The 12,169-nt window shown below is 35.3% G+C and overlaps 1 protein-coding gene across 5 annotated transcripts in view; it reads right to left on the bottom strand.

The window, feature by feature from the left end:
* Positions 1 to 12,169, bottom strand: part of SLC6A5_3 (Sodium- and chloride-dependent glycine transporter 2) — a gene marked incomplete at its 5' end in the record, with an annotated part of 43,858 nt that overhangs the window by 14,722 nt on the left and 16,967 nt on the right. For 2 of the 5 annotated variants that reach the window (XM_051210458.1, XM_035729710.2), the window contains 3 exons: positions 2,091 to 2,215; positions 4,315 to 4,553; positions 10,502 to 10,634. In XM_051210458.1, the coding sequence (XP_051070452.1) occupies positions 2,091 to 2,215; positions 4,315 to 4,553; positions 10,502 to 10,634 (497 nt within the window). Of the gene's footprint in view, positions 1 to 2,090; positions 2,216 to 4,314; positions 10,926 to 12,169 lie in introns of those variants that run through there. The other 3 variants (XM_051210460.1, XM_051210459.1, XM_051210461.1) reach the window with 3 other exon arrangements.

Here is a 12,169-nt window from a genome sequence, read left to right as displayed (position 1 = left end):
GAGTCACCTATTACTCACATAGTTGGGTATTTCTTCCGCTCCAGATCACATACATGTTTTTGGTCTCGTATCGTTCGACTCCACTATAAGGTTCATGAAGTACTTTCGTATTCAGATCAAACTTGTTATTCGCGGGATTTGTCTACAGAAAATACAAGCCCCTAGCTTGTGCAATGGAGTGAAATTTTAATTCATTTTGAATTATTTGTTTGAACCTTCCCATTGATGTTTAGGATTGCAATTGATCAGTCTCATTTTGACATATAAGCATCCTGTGCGGACTACCTTGATATTACCTTAAGTCACAAGCATCATAAGCAAAGATGGATCACGCATCCACGACAATACATGTGTTCGATTTCCAGTTTTATTGTTGAAAAAAATCGAAGAATTTATTCGATACAGTGAAGTATGGTGGCTACCAGTGGAACCAAAGACACCGGCTTCGTCCTATTTGAGGTCCATCAGTTGGATATAACCGCATCCCAGAGTTGTTATTCCCTTCGGCACTCATATAAAAGTGCCTGATCAATTAAAGTGACAAACATCAATGGGAAAGTTCGCACAATCAATACAAGTGAATCCCTAGGATTTATTTAAAATCAGACCTAAACTGTCTCAACGTTTTTCTTAGAAGATTATTGCTCTTAATAACTCTCCTCACTTCCATTCATCATTTACACAGTTGACCAGCTATAAAATATATCATCAGAAAATGAAACTTATGAGCAAAAATGAATGGGGGCTAGCAGCGCAATTTAAGACTCGTCAGCTGATCAATTGCAGTCCTAAATATCAATAGGAAGATTCAAACACACAATAGAAAATGAATTAGAAACCAAACCTGTTCTGAGCTTAGGCAATCGACTGTTATCGTGACCTTATATCACCTATGTAATATTCGTAGTCTTCATTATAATTCATCACATTCAAAAATCCCGGTTGTTTTTCTCAATATACTAAGTTTATTCCAACAATCGGCATAAAGAAACTTCACAACTTTAACAGAAAGGTTAACATATTCATCGAACACACTGATACACAATTTGCAAACTGATATGCATATGTACAATAAAAAACTTTATAACATTAGATTGTAAGCCTGTTGTTGTTAAAATAATAACAAAGCTTCGAAATCAAATGGAAACATTTTATCCTACAACTCATCTTCTTTTGTTAGCATTTGAAGAAAGCAACGACAGATCAGAGCGGCGTGATGTCTATTGCAGGTTTTCGTATCTGATGATCATTAGTTAATCGATTAAAAATAACGCAGAATTGGGTACATATTTTCACTGATTCAAGTTGCGACGTCGTAACAACACAATAAGAATAAATTATCAGGTCAAATGGTGGAATAGTTTAAGTAGTAACAGTATCTGTGGTTGTCGAAAAAATAATATGATTTGAGAAAATTCGCAAGCTCCATACCATAAGGTTTCTTCAAAATTCAAGATACATCGGAAGGCCAAGAGTGTATACATTAGAGTTAATGTTATCGATTCTGATCGATATCATGTAAAATCTCCATTTATTGGTTGCAAAACTGGCCCAAACACAAATATCTATGAAGACGGTTCAATTCAAAACTCGTTGACTTTATGAGCTGTCTATGCCCCGGCTTGTCAGCCCCCAGATTTCTGCCAACCTAATCCATAATGCATTGAAGTAGGTGTTAGTTGGTTATACATACTTTAATGTCCAAACCCCTTCAGTCGATTATTAAGCCGTCATGCCGAAACACGTATAAATAATTTTACAAATTCGACTATGAATTGCAAAAAAATGCAAATTTACTTGATTCATGTTGGTGGGAACGAAAAATAGGCACACACAGAACAAGATAGTATATTTATATTACACAAAAGCAACTATCGATCCATTAGTCCTATCAAACAAATCGACATTACACACAGATGGGGTTAATATTAATCAATGAGAAACGAAAACAAAAACCTAAGAACATGAGAAAACGTTAACGAAATAGAAATGAAAATAAAACAGTAACAAACACATCACGACAATCTACACAAAATTTCTATCTGTGGATAAAACACAAACACATGAGCATGCAATTTGAAGTCACTTACCGCTGGATGCAACTTCAGAAATTGTTGTATTTTTTTGATAAGCCATAAAACCCAAATTAGAAAATATCACAAAACCAGCATAGACAGAAGTTGCACAATTAATGATTGCCACAATGACAGCATCTCTATTTAAATTATTCAGTGAAAGTGAAGTTGTGAAAGTACATGATGATAACAATGAGAAAATAATAACAATAATAATATTTAACTGTATAATGTGTAAGTCATGATTATACGTACATCCAATTAACGACTAATGTGTTGTTAATTAATGCTCATTGAATTATCTAGATCAAGTTGGAATTTGACAACACTAATGGTTTAAATAAATCGACATTAAATGTTCGTCTGATAGTAGGTGACTGAAGGTAATCATTTGGTAGGTAACCCTGGACCTATTGTTTCATGCTAGCCGTTAACCCTTCCGGAGGTATAATTACAATATCTAGAGTGAATTGAAGTGGTACTTAAAATGCTAACCTGCATCACCTAGTTTTATAGTGTACATCGGCATCTGTCACTATAGAATGTTAGGTCAGTTATAAATATCTGAATCCTATAGAAGATGGTTGTAACCTGAATAAGCTAGCGGTCACTTCTGACTGTGGGACTGGGTTAAATGGGTTTTAATCCTACCTGTAGCATCAATCCACTCAAGAGTACAGTTACATTTTGCTGTCATGCGTCAACTAGGATGAAACATAGGCCTAGGGTTTCCGGCCAACTACCTCCAACACCTTAATCTGGTAATAGAAGCCAAGGGTTTCAAACATAACTCATTTAAGTAGCACTTTAAATCCTCATTTTCATCATATACATGAGCAGACAATAATGTTCTGTTGTATTACTAAAAATGATATTGTTACAATTTTAAGATCTGTATAAATGGTGATTATAAAAAGCACTGAGTTATTTAGTGACGAAACATGCAAAATAACAATACAAATAATAATTCATAATGTGAACTTGTTAGTGTCCCAATCCTTAGATTAATAATAATTATATATTACTACAACTACTACTAATAATAAATCAAATAGGTACAACAAAACATGTAACATTATACTGACATTACTTCACAATAAATTTAAAGCTTAGTGAATATTTAGAAGGTTTGAATATTTTTTTTTCTAGTTAGTGTTTTTCAATACAAATGTCAAGACAGTTCTACTGTATTGGGCGGAGACCTGGAGAACTACGAAAGCCATCATCCAGAAGATACAGGTGTTTATTAACAGTTATCTACGCAAAATACTTCGGATCCGTTGACCGGACACTATTAGCAACAACGTACTGTGTGAAAGAACAAACCAGATCCCAGCGGAGGAAGAAATCAGGAAGAATTGCTGGAAGTGGATAGGATACACATTGAGGAAAGCACTCAACTGCGTCACAAGACAAGCCCTCACATGGAATCCTCAAGGCCAAAGGAAAAGAGGAAGACCAAAGAACACATTACGCCGAGAAATTGAAATAGACATGAGAAAAATGAACAATAATTGGATGGAACTAGAAAAGAAGGCCCAGGACAGAGTGGGTTGGAGAATGCTGGTCGGCGGCCTATGCTCCATTGGGAGTAACAGGCGTAAGTAAGTTAGTGAATATGGGTTTACATCCAAAAGTTAAATGTGAGTGAATTTCATGTATCATCAATTCTATTTGCTTCATACATAAATGATAAAACGTCTTAAAAATAAAATTTGAAAATAGAAAACGATGGAAAACAGGAGAAAATCGCAGTGAAAACTGACAGGTATTGTAAATAAAATCAAACTTGACAATGTTTTCAGCATAGATATTTGTACTAATCATAATATATTCTCTCAGGTTTCAAATCAAATACTAGCCTTATCTAGAACTTTGCTAAAAACTTGAAATAACTGAACTGACATTTCATCCTAGTCAACAATAATAACAATCCGGTGTACCTGGGCCCATCATTATTTTAGTCTATTATTTTTAAGATTTCACATAAGTTTGCCATGCAAAATGTATTGCATCATCGAGTAATCATGTAAACCACTAAAGCTGAATTACTTTCGACAGTAAGGGCCATAATTTACTATTATCATAAGACCAATTACTTGAAAGGGATTTTAACCACGAAAATCGAGCATCAATAGACAATTGATAGAAATGGCGATATAACTTGACATAATCATATATCAATGAATGTAGACAAACAAAATTATGCCAGTGATGTAACACCATACTGTCCACTTACCTACAACAGTTATTCTTAAATTTATTATAACTTGACACAGTTATTAAACCACCGTTGCAACAGCCCAAAGAGAAAAATATCTGTGTAGCAGCATCAGCCCATACTTGGGGATCTGTTAATCGTGAAAAATCAGGTGTTAAATAATATAGTACACCTGCTCCTGAGCCTGGGAGGAGTGCTCCTCGTATGAGAAGAATTGTTAACATGATATACGGAAATACACTTGTGAAGTAAGAAACCTATAATAGAGCAATCGAGTAATGTGCATATTTCATATTGGTAATTAGGAACAGACCTAACAAATTAGATTATGAACTCATCAAATCTTAGTTTTACATTTTATCCGCTTCGTTTAATGCATATACTCTAGCAATAAAGGTTTAATGGATCGACAGAATAAAATTTATACCGTAAATAAGCAATGGTGTTTATTGATGAAAAGCTTTGAGTAAAATGTAGCATACCGGTAACATACAAACAAATAAATCAAACAAACAACCGATGATTGTCGCGTCAAATTAAGAATTAATCAAAGTTGAAGATATAAAGCGTTGGATTAAACTTGGTTTAAATGAGATTGTTAAACGGACGGATATCTCGTCTACACAAATAGGACGTTAATTTGCCTTAAACGAATATCTACACTAGATTCACTCCCAGTGTCTATTCTAGACGACATCAACACAACTCAGACCAAGAACACATGATTTGCCTGACTAGAACGTATATATACTTCCACACCAAAGACCGATAACAGTCAGTCAACAATCTAATAGTAATAATAATAATAATAACAATAAGGGTGAGAGAATATATAACTCATCTAGTACCTGTCAGACTATCTATTAGTCTGACTAAGCTAATAACCAGTCATTATCATTCTCGCCCACACATAAGCCCCTCGCAAAGTTTGGTCATATGACTTAAACTTTAGGTCTATTTGAAAAAATCTCGTTTGTTTCCCTTCTTTTGATGACCTTCGGCTAGCTTCTGATTTCAACTGATTCTTCTCATTTCAACATTAGGTGGTGGTGGGATATTGGGTGTTTCACATAATACTTCCACTGGCAAAGGTTTGAATTTAGATGACTCACTAACATTTTTTCTGTCTCGCAGTTGATTTGTGTCTAATAATTAGTGTATTTTCGACCATTACTTCATACAATATCATCCCAAGTCTTTTATTCAGACGCCCAAATATCCATTTTGGCTTTCCTAGCCGGAAATCACGTGCATAAATTAAGTCACCCGCTTGAAATTCTCGAATTTTCTGACTATTCCCTTTATACTTTGTAGCCCACTAGTTCTATCTTTCGGGATCAAAACATCAAAAAATGTACTAATCGGTCGGCCAAATATTATTTCGGCTGGACAGTTTGGATTAGGTTTAATTCCATAAGAAATTATAAACTGTTGCAGAGCCTCTTCTACGTTATCTTCTCCTCCCATCTTTAGAAGAGCTCGCTTAAGAATATCAATAAATCTTTCTGCTTGCCCATTTGACTTAGGGTGATACGGTGGAGTTCTAATGTGCTCAATTCCATTTTGTTTGCAGAACTCCGAAAACTCGATGTAAATTGCGTTCCGTTGTCTGAAACCAAAACATTAGGTGTTCCAAACCTACCAAATAGTTGTCTGAGATGTAACAGTGTTTCAAATGTAGGGGGTTTTCATACAGCATAGATTTCAGGCCATTTAGAGTATGAATATACCACCACCAAAAAATATTGTCCGCTTATCACAGTCCACCATAATTGATGTGTACTCGGACCCAAGGCTTGTTCCTCTCTGGCCATGGCTGGGATTTTACTTTCAATGGATCTTTTGCACCTTCGGCACATCGACGACATCTCAATAAGTGTTCTTCCACAATCTTATCCATTAATGGCCAAGAGACATAACTACGTATAACTGCCTTCATTCTGTTCATTCCCGGATGACCAGTGTGAAACTGTCTAAGCACAAAAAAACTGGAGATATAGGGATGACAATGCGATCGCCATACGTCAAACAATTATCATAAATCGATATAGACCCATTTGTCAAAAAAATTTGTGAAACTCTCAATCCACTCTATCCTCTTTCTAACCCTTTAAAGCAGCTCCTCTTATTCTTTTAAGTAGAGAATCATTTGCCGTTGCTTCTTCAACCGCTTCTGCCGTAACTGGTAGGATTCTGATAGTATCACAAAATACTTTCTATTTCCGGTGCAAGTGATATGGAAGCAACCACGCTATCTTCCTCTAATTTGAAACTATTAGCAATTAACCTCGACAACCCGTCTGTATGACCCATACGAGCTGACGGCTTGTACAGTAATTCGAAGTCATATCCTAGCAACATAGTAGCCCACCTAGTTAGCCGATTTGCAATGTGAATAAGTATTCCTTTCTTAAAGCTAAATGTGGCCAGCAACGGTCTATGGCAAGTCTGCAAGGTAAAATTCCTACCGTATAGCATCTTGTGGAACCTCCCGACCACCAACATTAAGGCTATAGCCCCCTTTTCGATCTGATTATAATTCTTTTCAGTTACAGTAAGCGTGAGTGGAGCATGAAAAATGGTTTTTCGTGACCCATTAGGAAATTTATGAAGAATCAGATGCGTCAGCCGCTGCCATTGACTCAAGGTTTGGGTCATAGTGAGGAAGCAATAAATCAGACGCCAAGATCTGTTTCATTTTTTAAAAGGACACTTGACATTCCTTATTCCAGTTACATGTAGTGTTCTTAGTTAACAGTGCATTCAATAGAGGAGCAAGAAGGGCTTGTATATTTGGCACAAAGTGACTATAATAGTTAGTCATTCCCAAAAACATGACTGAAGCATTTTAACATTAGATGGAGCTGGTATATTTACAATGACATGCACCCTTTCAGGATCAGGTCTACGTCCACGGGAATCCGTAATTGTCCCCAAATATATAATACTTATCATGGAAAATGAACACTCTTCTACTTTTAAACGAAAGCCATACTCTCTAATGCGAGAAAAACATCTTGTAAATGGTCATAGCATTCTTCTACGCTTCTACTGGCAATAATAATATCATCCATATATGGCATGGTAAACGGAACATCGTTTAACATGGTGTCCATGACTTCTTGAAAAATTGCCGGGGCACATTTTATACAAAAAGGCAGTCTATTATAATTGAGCAATCCCCGATGTGTGTTCGCTGTCAGCAGGAATCTACAAACTTCTTCGACCTCCACCTAGAAATATGCACCTGAAAAATCAATCTTCGAAAATATGGAGCATCCATATGGGATGGGTAAGGGGTATAAATGGTTCTGTAGTGCTTTGTTTAACCCAGTGGAGAAGTCTACACATACACGTAATTTACCATTAGATTTTTTACAATCAATAATGGTGTTGCCCATGCAGAGTAATTTGCAGGAGAAATAACCCCAGAACTCTGCAGTCTGTCAAGTTCTGTATCCAAGTCATCAGTAATCGAATAAGGTACCGGCCTCCTTGGAAGGAACACAGGTTTCGCTTCCTGCTGGACATACATACCGGCCATTACTTTCACATTTAGTCCCAATTTACCCTCAAAGATATCTGAAAACTTATCATGCAATTTTTTTACACAAAACCTGCTAAACTGACTTTACAGCGTTTGAGGTACCATTGAATTAATCATATTGCAGACAGTGCTCAACGGTAGATCCCATAAACCAAATCTATCTATCCAGTCAATACCTAATAATTTAGTATGACAGACCCCAGATATATAACATTTGCCAGTGTTATTCTTATCACCCAATGTGAGAGGTAGCTGAATTTTTCCAATAGTAATATTAGTTCCAGTGGCACTTTTAGCGTTATAACATACAGGTTGATATTGAGGTCGACCAAGTTTTACCGAAGTCTCTCTAGAAATTTATGTTATGCTACACCCGGTATCAACTTGCAGCTTAACCGGTTTACCATTAAAAGTACAGTCACGTACTTCCTCTTAGATGAGAATTGAACACTTGTGATATCTCTTGTAACATCCGCGTCTTATTTCCCTTACCGAACTCATGCTGACGGTCGGCAATCTTTGGCATGGCCATATCCACCACATCGGAAACAGACGTTTTTAAAATGCCACTCACCGCATCGCCAGTAAGACGTTTGAGGTTTCATTCGGTTTGGGGTTCACTGTGAGTACAAATCTTTATTTCCATTAAAAGATATCCACAAAGCACTAACTTCCACGTGTTCACTGTTCCTTTCTACTAGATTTGTGTCTTGCTTCAAATTAACCATTCTTCGACATTCTTCTGATACTGATTGCAGACTGATATTAGGATCTTGTTCAATTCTCGCTAAAGTCCGTGTTCTGACAACTGTATTTACTGCAGATTGTAACCCACAGACAAAAATAAGGCATTTAAACTGATATGAGGGAATTTCCTGTAACTGGAGCCTCTCACATTCCTGGTTCACGATGCTTGCATATGTCACATAATCATTCTGTGGTTTTCTTACAAGCTGGAAACACTAGTATCTAGTGTGAATAATTGATGATCACTCCCCAAATATGCGTGTCAGGCATTCTGAATTTTATGTCGGCTGTCTTCTTTGGGAGAATAAAATTATAAGACTTTTCATCTTCAGAAACGCCGAGCTTCCGTAGTAATAATCTCAGTTTAGAACCTTCGTCCCACTATTTATAACTATTAACAAACAAATCCTCATGGTGCTTAAACCACGCCTTAAAAGTAATCTCACTTTCTGGGTCAAATCTAAATTCATTTTTTGAATTCGCAATAGAATCCGAAGTCATAGCACAATTAAATACCTGGGTTCTTAGGAATGCTGTCATATTTTTGACCAATAATTCGATAACAGCATTTCGCTGTTGCAATAAAGATTTCAGATCATCCATTTTACTGTTAAAAAATCCACCTTAACTGAATATTTGGTAGTACATCCGTCTTAACCACCGTCACCGCTGTCATAACAGTTGGATTTCTCGTCTACACAAATAGGACGTTAATTTGCCTTAAACGAATATCTACACTAGATTCACTCCCAGTGTCTATTCTAGACGACATCAACACAACTCAGACCAAGAACACATGATTTGCCTGACTAGAACGTATATATACTTCCACACCAAAGACCGATAACAGTCAGTCAACAATCCAATAGTAATAATAATAATAATAACAATAAGGGTGAGAGAATATATAACTCATCTAGTACCTGTCAGACTATCTATTAGTCTGACTAAGCTAATAACCAGTCAATATCATTCTCGCCCACACACCAGAGATCTTGGATCTAACAGTAGTTAGATTAATGAAGGTGACGTGGATATAGAATACTGATGAGTCCAAAACACAAAGATAAAATATCTTACACTGATCCTACCTAAAAATAAATTAATTTCTATAAACGACACAGCAGAGAATATGACTTCCGCACTATACAGTTCTTCAAACTGGAAGCAAAACTCTACACCGCTCTTAATGAACACGGTGAAATTAAACCTACCACTTTCTTGTGAATACATGCTGTCTATAGTGAATAAATTTGTGAGAAATTGTAAATGAAACACGTTACTGGAAGAGATCGACTGTGCATGAACTCGAGTACTAAGATTAAATGATCATGTGTGAGTAAGAAGGTAAAATGTGTATGGATCAGTGATTTGTTTGCCTAATTATTTCGTTTCGTCGATAATAAGTCCTAAGTTATTATTCAGACTTCTCCGATTGCGCAGTTGGGCAAGCGTATTGAAAGATTTTATATTTGTATCGAGTTTCTGTATCAATTACTTATAGTCATGATTGAACAAAATTTTATGGATAGTTGGTTTTTAATAACTTTTATTGATGTTAACAAACGCTTCCAATTGAAATATATGAATTTGGAGATGGTGATGCCAAGATATAAACAACACTTTTATGATACTTCAGTTTGCTCAGATGAGCTATACACTAAAATATAGGCATTTCTTATGATGTAACTTCTATTCGATTTGTACAATTTATCCATTGTACATCTATTATATATGAGTAGTACATCACACCGAAGATACATTAACTTACGTTACATAAATAATATGGTTAAAAGTCACTGTATACCTTTTAACAAATATTGCCAACATTCAAACTTAATTGATAACTATCTAAGAGTGTAATGTAAACGAAAAATAAGTAAATAAATGAATAGTTCGGTTGTAACTCACTTTGCCAAGAGACTGGACACCTTTAATAACCGCTAGTCCACACAAAATCCAACAACATAAAAGGCATAAAGACAATTCCCAACCTGGTGCACCGAACTCTTCGAAACCAGGTGATAATTTAAGAACTTGATTACTAAATAATATAAAAAAAACTTAGCATCTTAATAATTATTTAATGTAGATGATTTAAAAAGGAAATTCCTGATAACTATAAAGTACACATAAATATCATTTTATTCCCAGATTATTTTTATTTTTGTTATTGTTTGGTGAGTAGTAAGTATTTTACTATTACAGAACACAAATCAAAATTTGTCATATGGTTAAGTTGTCAGTTTGTTAATTTGATTGATTTTGAACTTGACGGTATTCCATAGACTGATATTCTATATTGTTTATTTCTTGTCAATATATTCAAAATAAATGGAGATTGAAAGTTTACATTAAGAATAAAAAATTTTAATCTTAAGGAGTACATGCATGGTTTTGTTAGACAATTCAAAACAAAATCCATGTTCAGTTTCAAAAGATTGTTGACAAAGATATTCACTAAACGTAATTTTTAAGCTTGATTATTCTATATTTATCTGATGTTATTCCTATTATTATCAATTTTGATAACATCAGAAAAACTTTGATCAAAGAGTATATTACGAGTGTATTTTTATATTTTGGAGTTCAACATTAAGGGCCTGTTCTAGCTAGGAAAGAAAGAAGCATTAAACTACTATTTTATTGTCGTATAGAACCACACCGCTATGCACATTCTCTACACGTTTCGCGAACGGAGTGAAAACCTCAATCCCTTGTAATGAAAATATGACCGTCAGATTACTGGAAGGGAACTGTTCAGGAGTGTAACACTAGGAAGAAACAAACATTCAGTTTATTTTAGTTTCCATCATTGTTAACTAAAGACAGTTACTGATGTCAAACTATCAGAATAATCACATATACAAGCCAAATATGTCAATTTGCAGGATAAAGCGTAAGCACGTGAACTAAACACTTCTGAAGTTGACTGAGCAATAACTCTTAACAGGAAACTATTACACACGCATCTGAACAGATCACGAGATAACATTTCTCCATGATTAAACAACATAACATTGATGAACTGGAATAGCATACTCTTTGATACATTGATAATAAATGCAGAACGAAATTACTGTAAAGATGAATCATATTCTGTTTAGGCAAACAAAATACAGGAAAAGATGCAAAAGTAATGAAGTGAGTATATATTGAGGTTAACCATATGGTGTTAAGCAAACGTGACAAATGGACTGATAAAGTTGAGTCTTCACTAATTAAGACAGTCAAGAGATGTTACGTATACCTAGACGCCAGCTTGTTTGAGAGTCAATTTTCGTGGTAATAAAAGGTTGGAATTAAACTAGACGATGCTTAACTAAAACATGGCATCAGTCCATAAAGTCCCTGACTGTTCATTTTAGTCACGTTGGCAGATACAGGCTAACCTGATTGAAATCTTTGTGGTAACTGTGATCAGTGGTAAGAGACTCTGTAAACTGCTATCAATGGTGCAGATATATTCACCCTTCATCTTTCAACCTTGAATTTCTTCTTAGAATCCTTTACATTCTGTATTTTTGAAACTTTCTCAATGTCTAGTCTTTTGCATCGTCACTGCTACTAATGTATTCC

The sequence above is a fragment of the Schistosoma haematobium genome, chromosome ZW (assembly GCF_000699445.3).
Source record: "Schistosoma haematobium chromosome ZW, whole genome shotgun sequence".
Taxonomy (NCBI): domain Eukaryota; kingdom Metazoa; phylum Platyhelminthes; class Trematoda; order Strigeidida; family Schistosomatidae; genus Schistosoma; species Schistosoma haematobium.
The sequence above is the reverse complement of the archived record's forward strand: the minus strand, read 5'-3'. Positions and strand labels throughout refer to the sequence as shown.